The sequence below is a fragment of the Clarias gariepinus genome, chromosome 22, assembly GCF_024256425.1.
Source record: "Clarias gariepinus isolate MV-2021 ecotype Netherlands chromosome 22, CGAR_prim_01v2, whole genome shotgun sequence".
NCBI classification, from domain to species: domain Eukaryota; kingdom Metazoa; phylum Chordata; class Actinopteri; order Siluriformes; family Clariidae; genus Clarias; species Clarias gariepinus.
This window is the reverse complement of record NC_071121.1, coordinates 1,112,387-1,137,408: the sequence shown is the minus strand read 5'-3', so window position 1 is coordinate 1,137,408 and position 25,022 is coordinate 1,112,387. Positions and strand designations below refer to the sequence as shown.

Here is a 25,022-nt window from a genome sequence, read left to right as displayed (position 1 = left end):
TTATAAAATATTGATCTTCCTCCTGACCTGAATGTTCCAGTATAATTACAAACGATGTGATTATATACCATCATATCATATGATGTCGATATCATTTTTAAATCTTAAAGAAATGAAAATAATTTATTAGGATAAAGGAAATGAATGAATCATACAGGGTTTTAATTGTAGATTTTATATTTTACATTATTTTTAAATGCCATTTGCCTCTCTTATTTCCTTTTTTAGGTCACAAACAGTCGTGTAAGCATGTCACTACATACCCTACTGTGTGTGTGTGTGTGTGTGTGTAAATAATAATTTTTTATTCGATTTTTTTTTTCTAGATCAAAGACTTTTAATATTGAAGCGATACTTTTGTTTTGTAAATCGTGACCGTTGATGACTTCCGGTAGCGGGTGCAGCTTCCGGTCGGAGCTCTAGACGAATACCAAGTGTTTCTGCACTCCTGCTGAACTCTGAGTCTGGAGCCTCGGGCTGATTTACTGGCCGCTCCGGGGTTTAATGTGTTAGAGAAAAGGCTCGGGTTTATCACTGCGGACGGACAGACAGACAGACAGAGGGACAGAGAGGGGGACAAAGAGACAGAGACAGCAGAGAGACATGGGCTTAAGGAAGAAGAACAAAAGTCCTCCGATCCTGAGCCATGAGTTTGTGATCCAGAATCACGCAGATATGATTTCCTGTGTGGCCATGATCATCCTGCTGGGGCTCATGTTCGAGGTACACACACACACACACACACACACACACACACAGCTGGATTTACACCTGGGCATCAGCAAACTCTTCCTATGAATACAACACTCAGCTGCTAAACACACACACACACACACACATACACATACACACATATAAGTACAGTCTAAGTGCTGAAGGTATCAGTGCTGATATTCAGTACAACAGCACTCCCTCGAGTGTCATATCACTTTTATACAACAGTTCCACAAACAGCATTTATTATCAACAGATTATAATTTGCTTCTTTATTTAACCAGTTATTTAGCTCCGCCCACATATAATCCTTCCACACCTGGACTAATTAACTGACAGTTAGTGTAATTAACAGGAGGTGAGCGTGGTGTTAAACTCTGTAGATGAAAGGTGAGGAGAATAAACCATTGAGATGATGGACAGTCCTGAGAAACTCACCAGATCTACTTTATATTTACACTTATTACACTTATTTAGGGTTCTGAGGTCGAATCCCAAATAGTGTTAAATGGAAAGCTAGTGCACTATGTATGTTAGTACACTCTCTTGTTCCACACTCCAAGTAGTGCCCTTGATCAGGAATTAGAGAGGGATTTTCAATTCAGTTTTATTTGTATAGAGCTTTTAACAGTTGGCATTGTCGCAAAGCAGCTTTACACGATTGTAAAGTAAAGTTTGTATGGGATGTGAGTGTGTGTGAATCAGAATGGTCTGTTAGTCCCTGATGAGCAAGCCGAGGGCGACAGTGGCAGGGAAAAACTCCCTGAGATGGTTATAGGAAGAAACCTTGAGAGAAACCAGATTCAACAGGGAACACATCCTCATCTGGGTGATAACGGATAGCAGGGATTGATCTGCACTCATACTGTGTGTTAGGAGGCTGGAAGTTCAGTATAACAGTTGATGTTAATTATTGTTAATATGGAGTCCAGGTAGTTATTGGAGACACCTGTCGAGGCCAGAGCCGTCTTCATGGTAGAGTGAAACCGTCCCCTGACTGGATGTTGTTTAAGACGCCATAACGTTATCAGATGTGTGTTCTTACTGAAAGTGAAAGTCAGACAGCTGCTCTCTCCTCAGTACTGCGGACCGTACAGACCTACTCTCACCCACGCTGAGACACACAGTTAGTGTCTTTAACCACTGGACAACACCTGGGACTTATACACAGAGTTATACCTGACAATGCTGTTACTGTCTGTTATCAGCACTGGTGGATTAACAGCTCTCGTCCAATCAGATTACTAAATAATAAATAATATACTACTAGAGACGGGAATCACGAGGGACCGGCTGATAAGGTATTATCGGGATGTATTATGATTCTGTAACTATCACGATTTTATTAATTTCCCAATGCGATATGATTTAATTTTTTTCAGGTTTAGTTAAAATTCTAAACAAACTGTTCTGCCTGACAGTGTGTGAATATTTTAGATCACCTGTAGGAATGATTTAAAAAATTGATGTTGGAGTCAGTGTGGTGATACATGAACCGGCATACAAAAGAAACGCTATACATCACTGAATCGATCCTTTGGGTTCTGGAATATTCCTAGCACCTAAATGATTTAAAACCCCGCCCAGCCCTGACTCCGCCTCTTTCTGCTTTGTCTTTTTTTCTCTCAGTCAAGGGTAAATGAGTTTGACGTTTTTTCTTTTTTTTTTTAAGATGCAAATAAGATTACGCATCGATTTCATACCGAACTCCGTCTCTCTCCCAGACAGTAAATCAGTTTTAGACTCGGGCAGGTGGGTGGAATTATATTTCCTGTCTCGTTTACGTATTTATCAGCTGCAGGTTCATCAGACAGGAACAAAAAAATGATCACTAATTAATTATCCACAGTGTCACAGATATTTTACTTCTTTGTGAGACCTGGACTGATTTATCTGTTGGAGAATATCGGGGTCGTGCAGCTTCATCAGCCCGAGTTCTTCTGGATTGTGATTGATTGGAGCGCTGTATCGCGCTGTGAAGCCGTTTGTAGCTCATTGTAGCTGTACACGGTCCTTTACAGCCGTGTGTAACTCTGTGTAACTGTTTTCTTAGGAGCTTTTTATCCTCTGTAATGAAGTATTGCAGCCATGTTCAGTCTACGTGTAAAAATAAACTGACTTTCTGACTTGTGTTTGTTTAAATGGTCGCAGGTTACGGCCAAGTTCGCCATCATGTTCATCACGGTGCAGTACAACGTCACGCAGACCTCCGCTACAGGTACACCTCCTCTCCTCCTGTACACCCCCCCTCCTCCCATTTCTCCTCTTCCTGGTTTGTTCTGCCCCTCTCCTCTCCTCATAAACACCTCTTTTCCTCGTCTCTCCTTCTCGTCTCTCCTGTTCTGCTGCTCTTGTAAGCTCACCTCATCTTCCTCCTCTTCCTGCTCTTCAGTGTGTTTTTGTTCCACTGTATAGTACTGATTGTGTATAATTCTCTCGAGCCCAGAGGAGAAGGTGGAGCAGGTGAACCTGTACCAGTCCGGCCCCAGAGACGTGGCCACCGTCTTCTTCTACCTGCTGATCGCCATCATCCTGCACGCTCTCATCCAGGAGTACGTACTGGACGTGAGTCTCGCTCTTACTCTCTACAGAATGTTTATCTGCTCATTGACGCTCAGCACGCGGCTGCACAGCCTCTTCAACGCCGTTAAAAAAAAATCTATCTGCAGTACACACAATGTGTTTTAGTTTAATCGCCTTTATCAGCAAAATACTAACACGAGATTACACAGGCTCAGTTGCGTAATTAAATCATTTTACCAAAGAAAATCATATATTTTTAAATCTGAGCATGTCGAGTTGTCATGGCAACTAATTCAAAATTACGCCAGAGTTATTCATGCAATTACAATAATAAAGCTTCATCACATTTTAATTTTTTTATTTATTTAAAAACTGTTTAAAGAAAACAGTAAACATTTATTAAATAATTTTTATTAGCTTTTTCTTAAATTCTTAGAATATGGTCTATTACATCGCACATATGTTTTTGGTCTTTTTACTTTTAAAGGATTAATGTATAAACTTTAATGAACACATTGGTTTAAAAATGAATATTCCTCACCATCTTGGATTGTAAACTGTTTTACTTTTGTTTTTACTGGGGGTGTAAACTTTTGCTCTCGGCTGTGCATAGAATGTGCATGGATAAACCTAACAAAGCTTGTGAGAGAGGTGTGTGTGTGTGTGTGTGTGTGTGTGTGTGTGTGAGAGAGAGAGATTAATCAGCACTAATCACTTTCTCCTGAATCCTTACAGAAAATAAATCGGCGTTTGCACTTGTCCAAAACGAAACACAGCAAGTTTAACGAGTCGGGGCAGCTGGCGGCGTTTTACTTCTCGTCCTTCGTGTGGGGCTGCAGCATCCTGACGGCGGTAAGAGACACACACACTCGCTCACACACTTCACTCCTCCACATCCGTCTGTCTGTGAACCTGGAGCGAGTGAGTGAGTAAATGTGTGTATTTCTTGCTGTACAGGAGGAGTTCGTGACCAACTCGACGTTCCTGTGGGAGGGGTATCCTCACACACGCATGGCGTAAGTCTGTTCATCACACAGGGAGACCTCGCTCACAGTTACATTCAGAGGATAGGATTAATTAAATCACTTCACCGAATATAGTCGGTCGTGTTCAGGGGATAAATTATTGGACTCGGCTAACTAATACATGTCCACTCCTTTTAGGGTTATTTGACTCATTTCACAAATAAACTCTGTATGAATCAAAGTGATTAGATTAGAAGCGACCTGTGTAGCTCAACAGGGAGGGAGAGAGAGAGCAGAGGAGGAGAGATAACAGTTAGGTCTGGTCACAGTCAAGCGTGAATATATATTAAGTGCAGAGTGCAAGCAGGGACTCCGGCAGGACGAACTATGACATCATAACTAAAAGGGAGAGCCAGAAGGAAACGCAGACACAAGGGGGAACCGAGATGTAAACCAACTAATCACTTCTATCCGCTCCTTCCGCTTGCGTGAGCTCACAGACGCCCCTGATTGGCTGTAGAGCCGTAATTAATGTGGGAGCACAAAGTACCTCTCATCCCTCCCCTCTGAGAGAGCTCGGCCAATTCTCCAAAAACTCGCAAAATCTGGATGATAAGGCGATAGGGCACTTTACTTTTAAATCTATTTACAAAAAAAAAAATAGGCTTAATAAATAGGTTTTTAGCCTGGACTTAAACACTGAGACTGTGTCTGAGTCCCGAACACTATTTGGAAGACTATTCCATAACTTTGGGACTTTGTAAGAAAAAGCTCCGCCCCCAGCTGTAGTTTTCATAACACGCGGTACTGACAAGCAGCCTGCATCCTTTGATCGAAGTAGGCGTGGCGGATCGTAAGACACTAGCAGTTCGCTCAGGTACTGCGGCGCGAGACCATTTAATGCTTTATATGTCAAGAGTAGTATTTTAAAATCAATGCGAAATTTCACAGGAAGCCAATGGAGTGAAGATAAGATAGGCGTGATGTGCTCATATCTTCTGGTTCTAGTGAGGACTCTCGCTGCTGCATTCTGGACTAGCTGAAGCTTGTTTATGCACCTAGTTAAACAACCAGACAGTAAGGCATTACAATAGTCCAACCTAGAGGTGATAAAAGCATGAACTAGTTTTTCTGCATCGGTTAGCGACAAATATATTTCTTATCTTGGCAATATTTCTGAGGTGAAAGAATGCTATCCTGGTAATATTATCTACATGAGCTTCAAATGAAAGACTGGAATCTATAATCACACCGAGGTCTTTTACTGTTGCACTTGATGGAACAGAAAGGCCATCTAAAGTTACAGTGTGATCAGAAAGCTTACTTCTATTTGTATGCGGTCCTATGACTAGAAATTCTGTCTTATCTTGTGTCCTTCACACATTCCTCAACTTCATTATTATTATTATTTTTACTTCAAGAACACAAATTCACAAGATTGATCAGTGAGGCTGATAAAGAAATTAACTGCTTGTAAAGTGAGATGTGCCTTTCTTTTCATAAACCAGCCAACACACACACACATCTCCTTTTTGGCTCAGTTTTCAGGTGAAGTTCTTCTACATCTGTCAGATGGCGTACTGGTTCCACGCCTTGCCGGAACTTTACTTCCAGAAAGTCAGAAAGGTAACGACCAGACTGAACGTCCTCCCGGGTATATGTTCTGGATCTGTATACTGTATTATATCTGCTCTCTCCTCAGTACTGCAGACCGTACACACCTACTCTCACCCATACTGAGACCCACAGTTAGTGTCATTAGCAACCCCTGGGACACGCCCAGTCATACATATAGTTACACGTCACAGTGCTGTTACTGTCTATTATCAGCACTCGTGAAATAACGCCTCTCATCCAATCAGATTACTCAGTCGAAACTAACTGGTGTATAATATATCACATCACATGACTGTTATTCCCAGCTTTTATACATTGGAACCTCGGATTACGAGTAACGCGGTTTACGAGTGTTACGCAAGATGAGCAAAGATTTTTAATACATTTTGACTTGCAAACCGAGCATTGTCTTGGTTTATGAGTACTGAATGTCATGTATCACGCGTGCGCTTCTTGACTTGACACCGAGCATCACGTAATCGTCTCCCCTGCTGGGTGAATACATACACACACACACACACACACACACACAAACACACATTCTGCCTTACACAGAAACTCTGCAAGCACTAAGACCCAGCAGAGGAGATGACTACTTTTTTACGCCTGCGCGCACAAACGTAAACACTTATCCCTCAGGATTTATTTTTACTTGTTTTTAAAGGTAAAGTGAAGTGTAATTTGTTTTATTTTTACTTCATATTTTGTATTAATTATTTTTATCTATTTATTTTTTGGGGCTGTAGAACCTATAATTTGAGTTTCTATTATTTCTTATGGGAAAATTAAATTTGGTTTATGAATGTTTTGGAATACGAGCCCGCTTCCGGAACAAGTTATGCTTGTAATCCGGTTCCACTGTATAGAGTGGTTCCACTGTATAGAGTTCCACTGTATAGTGTTATTAGCGCTGGTGTATTTTGCATGTGTTTACTGAGTTACGCAAAATGTATGTAATGTTTCAGGTCTGTGAGATTAGCCGTGGCCAAAGTACATAAATCCTGTACTTGAATAAAAGCAGAGATATCCCAGGTTAAACATGTTAAGTAATAAGTCCTCCAGGTACATCTCTACTAGAGGAAAAGTACAAAAGTACTCACCTAAAAATCTATTTAAGTATTAAACATACAGTGTGTGTATTAGCTCACAGTGGCCTTTAAGTCATAGTGTAAGAGTGCCCTCATCCCTCTTTCTCTCTCTGCTTCCAAACTGTGACCGCACTGCTTTCATCGCTGTCTCAAAGCACCTCCACTTCTGATTTAAATCACCTGCTACATGACTGAGTGTTTTAAGGAGGGAAGGCAAATCAAACAACTAGGTATAATAGAATTTATTAATTAATTAAGAATTAAAAATAAATGTAAATGTCAGTCAAAAATAACACAAGTGAACACGTTATGCAGTTTTTAAATGATGGTTTAGCCCTCTGTGAAAAAGTGTTTGCCCCCTAAACCTAATAACTGGTTGGTCCGCCCTTAGCAGCAGCAACTGCGATCAAGCGTTTTTAATAATTTGCCGTGAATCTGTTACAGAGCTGTGGAGGAATTTTGGTCCACTCTTCTTGCAGAATCTTTGTAATTCAGCCACATTGGAGGGTTTTCGAGCATGAACCGCTTTTTAAGGACACGCCACATCATCTCAATTGGATTCAGAGACTAGGACTTTGACTAGGACACTCCAAAGTCTTCATTTTAATTTTTCTTCAGCCATTCAGAAGTGGACCAGCTGGTGTGCTTTGGGTCATTGTCCTGCTGCAGAACCCAAGTTCGCTTCAGCTTGAGGTCACAAACAGATGGCCAGACATTCTCCTTCAGGAAATTCAACACTTATTCACACACAGGGGGCAAAGACTTTTTTCACACCACTGTAGAAAGTACAGATATTGGTTGTGGGATGTAGTGGAGTGTGTGAGAGATTTGTGTTCCTTAATCTTTATGGCAAAAAAGGAAATGATCACAGTTTATTGCGTATATTGATAGTTTAGTGGTGAGAGGAACTCATCACGTGTCTTTCTTGTCTCTGTGTCTTCAGGAAGACATTCCTCGTCAGCTCTACTACATCTGCCTTTACATCTTCCACATCACCGGTGCCTACGTCCTCAAGTAAGTCCTTCACGTTTCTCAGGAGGAAAGGACGCTGAGACGTTTCACCATGTTTTATAATTCTGACAAGTGTGTGTTCTGCCAGTCTTCACCGTCTAGGTTTGGTTCTTCTGGTTCCTCACTACCTGGTGGAGCTGCTGTTTCACGCGTCTCGTCTCTTGTATTTCAGCAACGAGAACAAGCAGAAGGGGTGTGTCCTCCTCATCCACCTCCACACCAGCTCTTCATTTATTTCTTTACTCCTCTGTTGAGACTGATTTAGAGCGCGCTCTCTGTACTGAGCCGACTGAATGCCACTCGTGTCTAAGCACCCCCTACCCGACCCCTGGTTGTCTGATTTCAGTTTCAGGAGTCGTAAATACGCTGGACATTTTGAGTGATGTTTATTCTGAAGGCTTTAACAGAAATAACATTAACTTTATCGTAAAAAAGTCAAAGCAGTGAGTGTTAGTGGAGTTGATACACTGATAAAATGATTTTTATAAATAATTACTGGAAGTGTTTTAAACCAGAAATCCAGACGTTTAAAATTATAATCATTGAGTGTTTCTACTAAATCATAATAATATAAAAACTAATAATAATAAGCAAAAAAAGGAGAGATAATAAAAATAAAATAGTATATATTATAATAAAATAATAAATATTTATAAAATAAAAGAGTAGACATTTTGCTGTGCTGTTAAGATAAAGTGACACTCATGAACATTATTCGGGGAAAAAAAGGAAAGCAAGGTTAATAATAATAATTATAATAATCATCATAATAATAACACTCGTAACATCTGTCTGTCTCTGTCTGTCTCTCAGGTTCTCGCTGTGGGCTCTGCTCTTCGTGATGGCTCGTCTCCTGACTCTGACCCTCTCAGTCCTGACGTTTGGTTTCGGACTCTCCCGTACAGAGAACCAGGGCTTTTCTCTGTCTGAGGGAAACTTCAATGTTCTCACGGTCAGGTAGAGTCTCTCCGTCCGCAGAGTTTCAGTCGGAGACGCAGGACAAACGTTTTCAGCGTTTAAGAGTTTAGGGTTTTGTCTTGTGAATATCTGCAGCTTTTACCGGACAGAAACGGGGAAGTGAGTCTTCTCTAACAGATGCTGAGGCATGATGCACTTCCTGTTTTAATGTGTGTTTGTGTTTGGTGTTTCTCGTGTCGTCTGCGCTCAGGATGACGTGTCTCTCAGCCATTTGTCTGACCCAGGCCTGGATGATGTGGAAGTTTATTAACTTCCAGCTGAAGAAGTGGAGAGAGCAGAGTCAGGTGCAGAGCAGCAAGAAGAAGGCTGTCAGTCCCAAGAGCAAACCGGGCAAAAAGGACTCGTCTCGGGGTGAGGATGTCCCCGAAACCCTTCCCCAGTCTCAGTGTAGAGGAACAAACACGTAGTGTAGAAGTGTTTAATCACAGAAGAATCACAGACATCTCGATTCTGGAACCGTTTCCGTTTGTACTGTACATTCTCCAGTTCTAAAATTTCCATCATTTGGATTTTTAGTTTACATAAAATAATTTTTTTTGATTAATGTAGATTTATTTTTATTTATATTGCAGTGGTTTAGGAAATATAACATGCAGATGTCTGTAATTATTACCGCTCTATATGATCTCGTATAAAGTAAGGTGGGTAAATGTGTAGAATATACATGTGTCTTTTAGTAATAAATCACAATCATAAGCCGATCTTATACAACGCTACAGATCCATAAACCAAGTTGCATAGAACTACGTTAACTGTATTATGAGTTGAGCACTAGAGGGCAGTGTGGCATACAACCAGGATGTGCAGGAAATTGTTAGTCTTAAAGTAGTTTTTTACAAGGTTTACGTTGAGAATTCTACATCATAGTGTCCAATAAACTAGAATCAGAGGAAAGTAGAATTATATTTCACATTTATTATTATTATTATATATTTTTTATTATTAGTGAATAAACTGCAAGTCCCGTTTTGTCCTGGTGTGTTTGAGTTGCGTGCGCTAAAACTGCTGTGTAGCTAGTGAAGACAGTTGTCTTGTTTGTTAATCCCATTACTTTCGTCTCGTGTCTTTCAGGAGGTTCCGTCAACGGTGTGATGAAAGCAGAGGACAAAACGTCACCGCGAGCCAGAAAATCCAAAACCTCGTAGAGCCACGGAGATCGTTTGTCTCGTATTTATTTTTTTTTTTTAATCTTTCTTGACTTCAGCTTTAGAAGGAAAAGGTTCTTACTGTTTCCTGGAAAAAAAAGTTAAATCTCACAAACAACTAACAGTCTGGTGTGGTGGGATCTGAGGGTTGGGGGAGGGTGGATTTAGTTGTTGGTTTGTTTTTAATCAGAATTCCTTAAAATTCTATACGATTTAATGATTGAATCGATTCGTTCTGGTGCTTGGAAAGGTTTGCTTTTAAGCTGAAAAAAGCTCGGTACTGAAGACAGAATGAAGGACAAGCTTATGTTTGTGCTCTGAGTGACCGTTTGATTAGTGGTGTTCCCCAGGGGCGTATGTTAAGACCATTTTTATCCTTCCTTACTGTTTATTAGAGCTTGATGAGCTTCTTTAAAAATTGTCTGTCCTCGTTTATCCTCATCCTCAGTCATGATGTCTCTCTGAAAAGAGGCTTTGTTAAAAAGTTATTTTTTCTGCCTGTTAGTTTTTGAGTGCCTGCTCTTAACCACAGAGGGCTTATCTTTTTGCCAGAAAAGTTACTGAAAGATTTATTTAAAAAAAAAAATATATATATATATTTTGGCGCTTTTTATTTTTTTTCTCTTGCATCATGAGGTGTGTAATGACAGATTGCGCTGTTTAAATCTAAATCATGATTCTGACTAATGTAAGAGCTCCCCCTAGAGGCCGGGAAGGCGCCGCGCCTCACCATTCTTCGGGATTTTAAATTATTTATTCTATGTTATTCAAGCACGTTTCCACCACACAGTGGCATACAGGAGCAAAAACCAGTCCCACATGTGTTATATTCATCGCAAAGTACAAAGAGAATCGAACCGGTAAAATGGGCGGGGCTAGAAACAGTGCAGTCACTGATAAGTAGTCATTTATATTAATGTAGTTTTATTTATTCTGACTTAAGCCTATTTTTATTTTAAAACTTTTCTGCAAAAGTTTTTAGTTTGTTTTTATTTATATTTCTATAGTAAGGTTTTCTATTTCTTCTGTGTAGCTTGTATTAACATGATATTTATCTGCTCAATATTAAATCCTACATTTTACATCTAAGCCCTTTTCCCACGTTCCCGAGCTGTTCCTGAGTGTAATCTAAATCATCCCAAACTGCATCTCTTGACTGTTCCTGGTTGAATGACTCCCATGTGACCTCACATGCCTTAATTATCTAAAAACTGGCTACACGTCAGCCATGAAAGTCAAAAGTTTGTACACCCCTTCTAACTCCATGTTCTTTACTGATATTTATTTCTCTCTACACTGTAAAACAACACTGAAGGCGTTTATCCAAAACACACAATAATTTCCTCTGAACAGTTGATATTGAGATGTATATCTGCTACTTCTGCTCTGTAAATCCTTCATAACGGCTCTAATCTGAGGTGCTGGTTGTTAATCTGTGATTTCTGAGGCTGGTGACTCTAAATGAACTTCTCCTCTGCAGCAGAGCTCAGTTTGGGTCTTGTTTTCCTGGAAAGGTCTTTATGAGAAACAGCATCATCATGGAGCTTGATGGGTTTTACAAACGCACTCGACACAATACTGTTCTTGTGAGATCTGTTCCAGAACACTGACCTTCATGTCTTCAAATAGCAGCTGACTGTTACTGTTGTTAATGGATTACCTAATGCCATACATCTTATTTCATAGTTTTGAAAAAACATCAAGGCTCTTTAGAATGTAGAGAATAAATCACTAAACAAAAAACATTGATTTAGAAGGTGTGTCCAAACTTTTGACTGGTACTGTACTCCATTACAACCCGTGCCAGGCTCGTGACTAACTGTCTACCAACTTTCACCTTTCACTGTGCTATGAATTGTCGTAACATGCTACCGTTCCTCTCAAACACTCCACAGTTTGTTCAAACCCAATACTTGCATTTTCTCCTTTTGAAGTCCTCAACCGCTACGATCAAAGAATTAACTGCTACAATGTTGTTGTTGTTGTTGTTGTTTTTTCCTGCTTAGTCTGCAACAATGTTTAAAACCTTCAAAAACAGCAATGTAGCAAAGGTTTTGTTGCTGTCCCTGCATCCGGTTTTTCTTACAGTCTCAATAGTAGTGGTTCGGGAACGTGTGGGAGGAGCTTTAGACCCAATTCCAAAACGGTGTCCTGTTCACCTTGTGCGCTCACTACGTACGGTGTAGCTTAGTGCTGTTATAATGCACTTATAACACACTATGTAGCCACTGTTTGAGATACTACAGAAAAAATTTGAATCTTTTGTTTGTTTGAGATACGGCACTCGGTGGAAAGTGTATTAAAATATTGGCACCATGGCTCAGTTGCCTTAGACTTTTTTAAATAGAGAACTAAAATACTCCAGTATGTTTTATTCCTCTGATCCCACAGCAGGTTATTTTGCTTATTTAATAACAGCAAGGCCTTATACATTACTTTTTACTTAGTTTACATTCTTGAAGCTCGACAAGAATGAAAGGGGGGGGCTTTAAAACAATTATATTTTTATTTTTACTCCAGCGTACGCAGTGTCCTGTCCTTTGGTTAGAGTGAAACGCTGCAATCTTCTCTCAAGTGTCCTTAAGATAACAACACGCTGTGGCAGGCTTTTATTTCTTTTTGTCATGAAGAACGGGTGTCTGGGGGCTTACTTTGTGGACCGATGGTCCTGGGTTGTGTGTGTGTGTGTGTGTGTGTGTGTGTGTGTGTGTGCGTGCGCCTATGTGTGCACTTGGCATGTTTCTGAGTTGTGAACGCATGAATCATTTTGCACCTTGATTTGTTTGATTTGACGAAAAACAAATGCGGTAGGGCATGTATGTGGTTAAGCTTCTGGTTTTGAACTTATCTACCAATTGTCGTGTGTGCGAGAGTGCATGTGTGCGAGAATGCGAGAGCCTTGGTGAAGCTATTTACTCTGTGATTTTTTTTTTTTTTTTTGTGTATACAAATTTTCTCTCTCTCTCGTTCAATACTGTACGTTTCTGAATTTGCCAAATCATCTAAAAGCGAGCTCTTGTTCTTTCCCAGTGATTTTGACGTCGTCTTCACATCTTGTTTTTCCACCTCAGACCTCATTTACAACAGTTTTTTTCCCTTTTTACATTAATTTCTAGGGAGAAACTAAATAATTTAATAGTAAAAAATTTTTTTCATTATTTTGAATTTTTTTTCATAACTACTGAACTTTTGGTTTATCTTGCGACAAGCCTGTAACACAAAAAAAAAGAAATTAAGAAAACTTAATCGTATTCAAATAAGATATGTATTTTTTTTATGCTCACATCATAGTACGGAGAAAATATTTTTATTTGTTTGAATAGGTTGCATAATAGGTTATATTTAGTGTTGACCACAAAAGTATTGGCACCCTTAATCAGTTAATATATCACTAGCCATGTGGTTGTGGTCCTTTCTTTTTTTTTTTTATATATTATTTTTGTGCGTTACTTATGTAGTAACTTTCTCTCCAAGAAAACTCTTGACCAGTGTATTATTATTATTATTATTGTTGTTGTTGTTGTTGTTGTTATTATTATTATTTAATTTTTTTAGCTTAACATTTGAAGCATTTAGTTGTATGGAGTCCTAAGTTTTTTTTTTTGTTGTTGTTTTTGTTTTCTTAATTCTGAATGTTAGAGTAAATTCTGGTCTTGCTCGTCGCGTGTCATATCGACGCGGTCATGTTTTATTAGATTTCTTTTCCCCTCCTCTCTGTAGTTAACATTGTCGTGTTCACGCCAGTGTCAGATAAACACCACTTATTGTCACGTTTCTGCCTTCACGTGGCGGCGTCTCAGGAGGGAAGGAGCAAAGTCGCAGATTTTCATTTTTACCGCCGACCTCGTCTCATCTGTCTGACGCCCGAAGCTCGCAGATACGGTGTAAGCGAACATATTGAGACACTGTACCGACTTCTTGTTAGATTTATAAACTATTTTTATAGAGCTAAAAACAACTGTAGAGAGATTAACCTTTATTTAGCACTTATTTTTTTATGCCTTTTTGAGTTTCTGAGTTTTATTTTTGTACTGCGCGGGAGGAGGACGAGAGATTTCTACCTTAAAGGTGCGAGGCCGAAATCTGAAGGACGAAAAAATGCAGGGATGGACAAAAAAAACCCGTCTGCTGCGGCGTGGGTAGAATCGCTCAGGCTTTAAATGAAGACTGGATTTACGAGTGCTTTATTTAATTTGTATCTTTGGCGCTTTTTCTTGTGCTTAATTATTCAAGATTCATTTCCACAGCAGTTTATTTTTTCCTGATTATGCAAAAGGTGCTAAAACGCTGTGTTGCGGTTGTGATTTGTCGTGGTTTTAAACTCTTTGCCTGTAATCGTCGACCTTGTGACGTATTTCAGTGTGTTTCAGTGAGTTTGTGTTCATACAGCAGAAAAAAAAACTTCTGGTTTCTCGGATCACTTTCTCTATTTGAGTACCGTATTTTCCAGATTATGAGACTCCTTCATGAAATTTTGAGAAAATAAATCAACCCGGCACATGTGATGGCTCTTAAAGCCTCTTTTCTCCTTGTATTCCGTATGGCTACTGCAGCATTTATCTGATATTTGTTTTTTGTTTTGTTTTTTTATCAAAAAGTGTCCAATAGTCTAGAAAATACGGTATGAAAAGCAAAAAAAAACATCCTCTGGAAAGATCTTAATTTTCCTGTTGCACCAAAGCTTGTTTTTTTTTTCTTGTTCTTTTTTCTTAAACACACAGACACGTACATTATTATTTTTTTCTGCACAAATGCACTGTTCTCTTTTTTTGTTGTTTAGATGCTAGTCTGTATGTTGTATTGCATTTATATTAAAGATGTTATTGATCAATGTATTTATGCAAATCTTGTGTAATTCTGTTTACTCGTTTGCTGTTTTTTTTTTTGTTTGTTTGTTTGTTTTTCTAATTAAACCTTTGGCTTAACCCTGCAGTCTAGCAGTCGTTTCTGTCGTTTCATCCAGCGGTGCACGATGCGATAAAAATATTGTATCGCTGTACAAGAAGAGCTTTCTATGAAACATGTTTATTAAATTTCAATAAAAATTTCATGTACACAACCATATACAGTACAACGTGCATTTTTTACATTTTCTTTCAATTGAAAAATTTCACAGATATTTATATACAGTTGTGTTCAAAATAATAGCAGTGTGTTGAAAAAAGTGAGTAAAGCTCCAAAAGTGAGTAAAGTGTATATCATATAATAACTTTTAATTTAAATCACCTAAATGCATTGGACTCCCTGCACGTTCTATTCTGAATCTCAACATGAAGAAAAATGTGCTAAACGTATTATTAGTTTAATGTAAGTAAAGAAAAACAAATATTAGTCTGTTCAAAATAAAAGCAGTGGAGTTCAATGAGAGAGGTAAATTATTCTGTAAAAAAACAGGCGTCAAACAAGTTCCCCTTATTTAAGGATAAATGCAGAAAAGGTTGTTCTGTGCATTTCCCTCTGAGTAAAATGGCTTGTCCAGACATCGTTCAGAAGAACAGCGTACTTTCACTCAAAGGTTGATGGGAAAACATACAAAGAAGTGCAGAAAATGATCGGCTGCTCTGCTGAAATGATACCAAATCATTTTTAAGCTTTAAAATAGAGACCAAAACCGGAAAGACTTGGAAGAAAACGGAAAACTCCCATTCGAAAAATAACAAAATTGATTCAAAGAACATCTAAAGTTACCTGTAATGCTGTTACTATTAGAAGACGGCCATGTGAAGCCATTGTTGGAAAAAAGACAAAGAGAAATGGGGCAATATTTTGTGGACTGATTCACTGAACACTGAAAAGTGAAGCATGGAGGGACAAGCATCATGATATGGGGATGCGTCTCATACCATGGTGTTGAGCCTATTCATCACATTTCAGGGATCATGGATCAATTTGAGTCCATCAGAATACTTAAAGAGGTCACGTTGCCTTATGCCGAAGAGGAAATGCCCTCGAAATGGGTGTTTCAACAAGACAACGACCCCAAACACACCAGTAAGTGAGCAGCATCTTGGTTCCAGACCAACAACATTAACGTTATGGAGTGTCCAGCCCGATCCCCAGACCCTAATCCAATAGAAAAGTTGTGGCTTGACATTAAAAATGCTGTTTCTGAGACAAAACCAAGAAATGCAGAGGAATTGTGGCCTGTGGTACGATTGTCACAGATGTGAAGCAGATCTCAGAAACCTGGTTATACAACTAAATATTAGTTCGAAGATGCACAAGAAAGATTAAACTTCAAGCACTTTTGTTTAAACGGTAATTCATCACTTTGTAAAGATAAATGATGACACTGCTATTTTTTTTTAAGACTAATATTTGTTTTTCTTCACTAACATTAAACTAATAATACATTTATCAGATTTTTCTTCATGTTCAGAATAGAACGTGCAGGGGGTCCAATGCATTTGTGTGATTTAAATTAAAAGTTATTATATGGATATGAACACCAATTAGAATCAAGATATAATTTAAATTAGGTTTGCAAAATAAAACAATGGGATTAGAAATTTAAATTACTTGATAACAAAATTTACATAATGGGAAGTACAAAAAATATACAAATATTAGAATTAATATATAGTGCGGAATATGACAACAGCAGAATGATTCAAATTTTCCAACCATAACCAATATGTGTTGCATTTCAAGGAATAAATGTATCATTTAAAGGATTATATTATAAGGGTCCATTATTTCAGGTTGTTTTTTTACATCAGATTATGAAAAATAATTAGTATTTAAAAAGATTATTTTAAAAACATAGAACCTTGAACTACTCTAAAGATTATTACAATTAATATTTATTAAAATATTTAATTATTAAAATTAAAATGAACATCAAATCTACATTCAGTCGCTTAATTTAAATTTTTCTTTTTTAGTTTTATTAAAAAAAAAAAAAAAATTTTATCCCAATACTATACAATACAATATCTTAGTAAACTCTACTGTGACGTCATATCTTAGTATTAAAAATCGCCAAATCGCACATCTTGCATGCGTAATTGTTCTGTTTTTTTTTTTTATAGAAAGTTACCAGAACAATCTAGTAGGCCTACTTGGTTAAAAAAACCTATGTTGAAGTAAAATTGTTGAGTCAGTTTTAGTAATTCAGAGTGAAAGGTATTTGCATTTAATTCCAAATTCATTAATTCTTAATTCATTAGGATTTATGAATTAAGACACAGTTTGCACTGAAATGTCACACAGGATTTGTTTGTGGGTGGAGTCAGGGGCGAGGTTATAGCATTTTTATGATTTAAGAAAATGAAAGAGCAAAATCGCTTCTCATCAATCAGCAGAGGTCCTTTACTGATTCATCATCGACTCTGATTGGTCAAAAGGTTGTTGATTCAATTTCCCTCCGATGTTGTTTTTATAGTAACCGTGTGTTCAATTAAGTAAAGCAGACACTTCACGATAACAGATCTGTTTAAAATCCATGATTTCTGTAACTGTACTGGAAGGAGTCTCCAGTGTCAGTGCTTTGTAACAGTTAGAGGTAAAGCTGTAACCTTAGGTTTAATCAAGATGAAAAAAGCTTGACTTCATAATTTATCTCATGTTCATCAAGTGTCCTGCACTAAGTTTATCATAAATATACCTATAAACCTGCAGGAATATTTTGACTTTCACTTTCTTTCTTTAAAACTGTTTCGTTTTATATGTAACTGTCAATCAGCTTCTCAGCGGGGATTTCCTACAAGAGTTCATGATCTCCCAGTGAAGCTAGTTTTATTTTCTTTCTTAAAGAAAAAACAAAGCACACACTGCATCAGGTTACATCATGATCAATTTCAGAGCAAAATGAGATAAATCCATTCTAGCAGTTTTGAGAAAAGCCTGTTTCAGAGGCAGGAAGTAGGCAAGGACAATGTACAGGTGAAATAAGTATTAAATAAAAACGCTATGGATTTCCAAATTCTTTCTAGGTTTGTTATTTTAATACGTAATGGACTACTAATTAATACTTAATACTTTTTATTTTTATCAGGTTTTAATAATGTGTTCTTATCCCAATTCCAACCATTTCTCTGTTTGATGCCGGCCAATAATTTGACCTGTCTAAAGAGGTAACTGTTTAGTTTTCTCATTGTTGTGCACTGGTCGAGGCCCTTGACCCTGAGCTGCTGTGTGAACGTGTCTCGTGAGTGTGACGAGCAGGAGGAAATGAGCTTTGGGGCGGAGCTTGTTACTTTCATTTAGAATGTTTGCCAAAAACCAGCCTTAAGTTTCCTATTAACTACAGATCGTCTGCTTATCATCTGTAACTCAGGAGAACCGAAGTAAGTACAGCTGAATCTCTCTCTCTCTCTCTCTCTCTCTTAGTTCTCTTTGTTATATTTGAAGTTGATGATTTCACACACTGTACAGTAAAAGACATAAAAAGTTCTGTGACTGTAGTTATTCTTACATGAGACGCGCCCCTACTGCCATGAAACTTTATATAAATAATAAACAATAAACCTGCTGTATTGGCAAAGGATGAACATTTTTTTCTTTCACTTCTTGTTTGTGAACATCATGTTGTGTTTTATTTGCCACCGTTAATCAGCTGCTCAGCGGGACTTTCCTAAACTCAAAATCTAAATCCGACCCATAACGTACCGCTCAGCACACCTCCATCAGGTAACAAGATTCAGATAAATAATTTCATATTGAATAAAAATTTATGTTATTAAGTATCACATAGTCATGAAAAAAATAATTACAAATCTACAAACAGATCTTCAACAACAAAAAACAGATGTAAGTACAAATAACTATAAATAATGTTTATGTATAATAAAATACCTAGGGTTTTTTTTTTTAATTAAAATATTACTTCACCTATCTCTCTTTCTCTCTCTTTCTCTCGCTCGCTCTCTCATTCTCTCTCTCTCCCTTTTTATTCCACTGGAAGTTTTTTCCTGAAAAGGGACTTTTCTTTTTTCTTCGGACATTCTCAGGTTGCTCAAGGGGGGCGTGTCCAAACACCACGCCCACCTTACATACATAAGGATTTCTTAATAATTCTTGCTAATGAATTCTTAGTTTATTGCTTGTTTATATTTATCTTTATGGACTTTATACTTTTTCTTGTGTGAAAAGCACGGTAACTGTAAATAAGTCTTTTTGCAACAAAACATTTTTTTTTTTACTACCAATTTTCTTCTTTTATATGAATCTTTTATATAAATCTATTTTATAATGATTTCAACATTAAATCACAGAAATATATGTAATACTCTTACTACTCTGTTTCCTTTTTAATAATTCCTAGTCCATTAAAGGAGAAAGTGTCTTCAAACAGGAAAACAATCACTGATTTAAGCGATGAAGTTAAATTTCAAGTTTTATTTATTTCTGATATCTGGTGTGTGTTTGCAGTTCAATGGCAGACCCTCACCACAAACCCCCCGACTGCTGCATCGACATCTCAGAGCTTGATGATGATGCTAAAGCTAACGGTATCTCGCTGCCTGAAGTCACATGTCTCTGCTGCTACGACGTGTTGCTGGATCCCACCACGCTGAGCTGCGGACACAGTTTCTGTCGTCACTGTCTTGCCATGTGGGTGCAGTCCTCCAGGGAGACCAGGTGTCCGACCTGTCGCTCGATCTGGCACAGTTTCCCCAAAATCAACATCTCCTTCAGGTAACACTGGGGTTTTAAACATCATCTAATTCTCTTAAAGTTTTCAAGGTTTGGATTCATGTGATTCAACAAATCAAAACAGTCAGCAAATAAAATTAAAAAAATTAAAAAACGTTTTTACACTGTTGGACCTCCTTTTGCTTTGATAACGGCTGTTTCATCGTTTTGATAAGCTTATGCAAAGCCACAAGATTGATTTCCATCCAGAGTCGCATTAACTTCTGTCCAAGGTTTTGTACTGATGATGTGAGAGTCGGACCGCTGTGTAAAGCCTTCTCCGGCACGTCCCAACAGGGGTTAAGGTCTGGACTCTATGGGGTTATGCTGGTGGCTGATCCATGTGTAAAAAATTATGACTCATGCTCCCTGAACCTTTCACAATTTGAGCTCAATGAACCCTGGAATCGTCATCTTGGAATATGGCCGTGCCTTTATGTGGGCACATTTTATTGCCACATAACGTTGCTGAGTCTGGACCTGAGCAACTGCTCCCAGAGGCTTGTACAGTCGACTCTCTGCATGATGGGTGCATCACTTTATACGCTTCCCTTCTTACCCTGACACGCCCATCATCTGGAGGAAGGTAAATCTGGATCATTAAAATGACCACATGACTTTGTCCATCACTCCACTGTCCGGTCTTTATGCTCCCTAGCAAACTAAAGCATTAGCAACTAAATTAGCCTCACTGAGTGATTTTCTTAGGGCTACACAGCTGTTTAGTCCCAGTCCCTTAACGTCTCTTTGCACTGTGAGTGTAGAAATGCTCCTACTTGTTGCAGCTGAATATAGTAATCGCTGTAGTAGCCCAGTAGTTCTGTGTAATAGCATTGCCTAAATCCTCTGCACATGTCTCATGACCTAGATTTAATATTTTTGTGGCTTTCTAACAAATGTTTGTTGTGTGCATGAGTAACTGATGATTAGATGAAACAGATAGTGTAATAGAATGTGCTGGATCAAGTGCTATTCTGTGTGCTGCTAAATAATGCAAGTAGAAGCACTTTTGTTAAAGGACATCTATTATGCAAAATGATTATTTTTGTTATTTTTAGATACATTTACATGTTTCTCCTTCTTGAGGAAGCAGATAGCGACTTTGCCAAGATCAGTGTTAATAGAACTCTTAACAGACCATTTAAAGCCTGGCAGGTAGTCCCCTACTTATAAATAAATCTGTTCCGAGAGCACGTTCCTAAGTCGGATTTGTTCTTAAGTCCGACCAAGTGAGTCTTGTACGCCTTTGACATAAACATACAATGTAAAGCAAATCAATCCACTTGAATAAATCTCTGTGCCCATTTTTTAATACTGCCCTCATGTGGCCAAAACCGCACCAAAGGAAACAGTACTGCAGATAGTAGTGCCATACCTCGCTCATTTATCAAGTTAAAATTTATTTTTATTTAAAATTTATATTTACATTTTTGCTCGTCTTGCAAAAGACTCACAAACTAAATTATTAACAATACAAGGTTTTGGATTTGGACCCATGGTATGTGAAATGTAACAGTGTGGGGAATCGTGGATGCCATTCCATCAGCTGCTTTTCACTGTATTGGACTATGAACATTGTTTTGTGGGAATTTTACAAAATTAGGATTATTCACCATCATGACAGACATTTTCTGATTCATTGAAACTGGTGAAGCCGACTCTTTTTTTCCTGGACACACACACACACACACACACACACGCACACCTACAATATAGCGGACTTTAGACATTTACTCACACACTGAAAATATTGTATATAATTGTAAATATTGTTATCTGGTTTACTGCAGTGTCCATTTTTGCACAATACACATGAGCTACTTCTGTGATTGAACTGGAAGTAGAACCACGGTCTGTTCGTATCTGCGGAAATTCATTATTCAAATGTTTGTAAGTCAGGGACTACTTGTACAGGTCTTCTGCTGTGGCTAAGCACTCACAAGTCATATATTCTTACAGAAACTCATCTCTAGTTATAACTAGGACTGTTCATGATACAGTATATAGCAATGGTACGTCTATGGAACTTCTGATTGAAAGGTCAGAGTTCAAATCCATTCAAAAATAAGGGCATCAGCCAAATGCTGTAAATGTACATTGGTTATGTACTCGCTTCCTATTCGATTTACTGTAAAGCTCACCATCTTCTTATTCATACGACAGCGGTGGACAAAAGCATTAAGATAATAGTTTATTGTAGTCCTCTGTGTGCACAAAATAGTGACTTCACTAATTACTGCTTATCTTATAAGCAATTATTACTGCTTATAATTCTAGCATATCTGGCTAAATATTATTCTACTAAATTTTACTTGTTATATACAAATTTTATCATATAAATTATCAAATTATCAAATTATTATTCTTATTATCTATATTTATTTTGAGTTATATTATCAGGTATAAAGGTGAGGGTGTGTCAAGGTGGTGACCGAGACGCTAATGAAAAAACGTAAAGCTAAACACCTGGCAACCCACAGCTATGAAACAAAAGGTTTTTATTTATTTTTTATGTAATCTGATGTAAAGTGTGTGTTTTGTGCAGGGATTTGGTGGAGAAACATTTCCAGGCTGACGTGACGAGAAGACGTCGGAGCGTTATGGCCGACCCGCGTGTCACTCGATCTCTGCAGGTGTTAAAGCAAGCGGAGAGTGTGATTCGCTGTCGAGTTGCCCCGCCCCTTGTGCGGTGGTACCCCTGGCTGGGTCCAGGGGGATTCTTTTCTGGAGTACTCATCACTCTCACCCTTACTGCTGTGAGTATAGTTTACAGCACACGCTCAGTCAATCCCTTTTAAGATTTTTGGAAGCCAAGATGGCCGCCAAGTGGACCGTGACCGAGTGTTATAAGGGCAAAAAAGGTTTTGAAAAAAATATATATATAATTTTTTTTATTTCTAGCGAATATGGCAACATGGTGGCTTGGTGGTTAGCACTGTAGTGTGTGAATGTTAACCACAACACTCGTAAAATGGGAATAAATGCAACAGTAATCACTATTGACCTCCCATGGTGAAGTCACGCAGTTACACATAATAGTCAGCAGGTGGCGACCTGCTTCAAATACTACACACTGCTGGGGCGATGGTATGTAACGCCATGCGGAAATGTACCTAAGTAAAAGTACAGATATTTGCTGTACATTTGAGCCGAGCAAAAGTAAACAGTATAATCGAATTAAACTACACAAGTAAAGTACAGATGAATAAAATATGCACTTAAGTAGAATAATGAAGTAAATGTCCTCAGTTACCTCCACCTCTGGCCCTGAGTTCCCTGGCATAGGCTCCAGACCCCCCATGACCCTGCACAGGATATGCGTTATAAGGGTTAAATGATTATATCGTGTGTGTGTGTGTGTGTGTGAATGCTAGGTGGTGTTTCTGGTGTATCACTGGAGTGCAGGAGATCCGAAGGTGGAGCGTCTGGTGAAGAAGCCGCTGGGAGCGTGGACGACTGACGAGGTGGCGCTGTGGATGGAGAACCTGGGGACGTGGACATCTCCTTACAGGGACGTCTTCATCAGGGAGCAGCTTAATGGCAGGTACTAAACGTTTTATTTAAAAAAACACACAAATTTTTTTTTTTAATGGTTCTAACTTTTTTAATGGTGTGTGTGTGTGTGTGTTTGTTTAAGGCTGTTAAACGCATTTGGGGAACAGGATTTCTTAAAGCCTCCATACAGAATAGAGAACGAGCTTCACAGACGAGCGTTACTGAAAGAAGTTCTACATTTGCAGGAACTCGGCTTTAAACGGCCTCAAAATCTCTGGGAGTACAAAGTAAATGTTACACACACACACACACACACACACACACACACACACACACACAAAATGCTTGGCATTTTTTACAGGACTTGCAGGCGTCTGTATGTGATGATTACGTCGATGCCACACTTTGCTGGCACTCAGCAGTCACGTGCCTGGTATGACCAGCGCCACCTGGTGTTCACAGCGTGATACTGTCAGGGTAGGAAGAACTTACAGTCTGTATGTGTTTGAGGAGACTGATCTGATGCTTGAGACAGGGATGGAAAGGCCTGTTGTCACGTCGCAACACACACACACACACACACACACACACACAGTTTTTCTTACTTAATTTCTTATTTAATAACTTCTCTCTCTCTCTGAAGGCAGTAAACGGAGGGAAGACTTTACTTCTCCTTTACACCATGACCGACTCTCCACGACTCACCATCCTCTACATGTTCTTCTTCAATTATTACGACTCGTTCCTGCCCTTCATTCACACCAGCTGTCCGTCGGCACAGAAGAGTTCAGGAGACGACCTGCCCTTTAGGAACCTGGTGTGTGTGTGTGTGTGTGTGTGTGTATATATTATGAAGTATGTTTTGTTCCTTGCTATTCTTTCATTTCTCTCTCTCTCTCTCTCTCTCTCTCTGTGCGTCCCTCACTCAGGACAGCCCTGATTGGAGACAGTGGTTGTCGTTCGGGGTGCAGTTTTTTCTCCTGCCCTATCAGTTGTGTTACGACTTTGTGTGGAATTGGCAGGACGTTCACTACTGGACCTCACGCTGGGTCATGTGGCACTGTTTAATGCTCACACTGCGAGAAGGTCAGATACTGTGGAATCTCCGAAAACACTCACTCAGGTGAGGATGTTTGTTTTGAACCTTTATAAAATCCAGTTTAGTTTTTTTTTCTCTTTGATTATGTAAGGTGAAACTCCAAGACAGACTAAAATACCTCGGCGGTGCCGTGACTGTAGCATCAGACCTAGAGGATGCTGTGTTCTGTGAGTTCTTATCTTCTCTCTCTCTCTCTCTCTCTGTCTCTCTGTCTCTGTGTGAATGTCAGGTGCACCCTGAGCATGCTGTCCTGCCATGTGTGCATCATAGGAGCGGTCTCTTTCACCGGACTGATCCTCTGGAACGTTCTGCATCAGTTTCTTTGGGATTGTGTGTTCTACTGGGCTCTTTACTTCATCCCGTTAGCAAGTACAACCATGGTTCTGTCTCCATTGTTAGGCCAATTTTGTGGATATTTATAAAATCAACACACACACACACACACACACACAGTATAGTAGATATGCACAGTTATAATAGATGTACACCATGAAAAATATTAAGATTAGGAATGATTTACAGGCCTTTAAAGATCATGAGTTTTAAAAAAAATATTTTCATTATCTGTCATTTCCTAAATTACTTCATATATTTATATTTTCAAAGTTTAGGTTTGGGGATTTAGGCTTTTGTTCATCAACCCTTTGTAAAGTGTCTTGCTGTGAATAACTATAAAGTTTTATTTTAGATAATAGATACGTGTCATGTGCTGTGTCTAAAATTATTCTATTTATTATTTGCTCAAAATCCA

General features: G+C 38.6%; 2 protein-coding genes across 3 annotated transcripts; both read left to right on the top strand.

Annotated features, from left to right (window-relative positions):
* The first annotated feature begins 418 nt into the window (after positions 1 to 418).
* On the top strand, positions 419 to 15,105 carry zgc:113278 (Translocating chain-associated membrane protein 1-like 1-like). The gene is made up of 11 exons (XM_053482869.1): positions 419 to 723; positions 2,866 to 2,932; positions 3,161 to 3,279; positions 3,973 to 4,089; positions 4,195 to 4,253; positions 5,744 to 5,828; positions 7,851 to 7,921; positions 8,007 to 8,111; positions 8,732 to 8,875; positions 9,087 to 9,247; positions 9,968 to 15,105. The coding sequence occupies exons 1-11, from the start codon at positions 604 to 606 to the stop codon at positions 10,039 to 10,041; spliced, it is 1,122 nt and encodes a 373-aa protein (XP_053338844.1). The 5' UTR covers positions 419 to 603; the 3' UTR covers positions 10,042 to 15,105.
* Positions 15,106 to 18,171: 3,066 nt separating this feature from the next.
* On the top strand, positions 18,172 to 24,965 carry LOC128510301 (bifunctional apoptosis regulator-like). 2 transcript variants are annotated; one of them, XM_053482495.1, is made up of 9 exons: positions 18,259 to 18,329; positions 18,599 to 18,672; positions 19,414 to 19,680; positions 22,223 to 22,433; positions 23,052 to 23,221; positions 23,315 to 23,459; positions 23,816 to 23,989; positions 24,102 to 24,295; positions 24,501 to 24,965. In XM_053482495.1, the coding sequence occupies exons 3-9, from the start codon at positions 19,418 to 19,420 to the stop codon at positions 24,691 to 24,693; spliced, it is 1,350 nt and encodes a 449-aa protein (XP_053338470.1). In that variant the 5' UTR covers positions 18,259 to 18,329; positions 18,599 to 18,672; positions 19,414 to 19,417; the 3' UTR covers positions 24,694 to 24,965. The 2 variants fall into 2 exon arrangements, with proteins under 2 accessions (XP_053338469.1, XP_053338470.1); XM_053482494.1 differs by lacking the exon at positions 18,599 to 18,672 and having other exon boundaries at positions 18,172 to 18,329.
* The last annotated feature ends 57 nt before the right edge of the window (positions 24,966 to 25,022 follow it).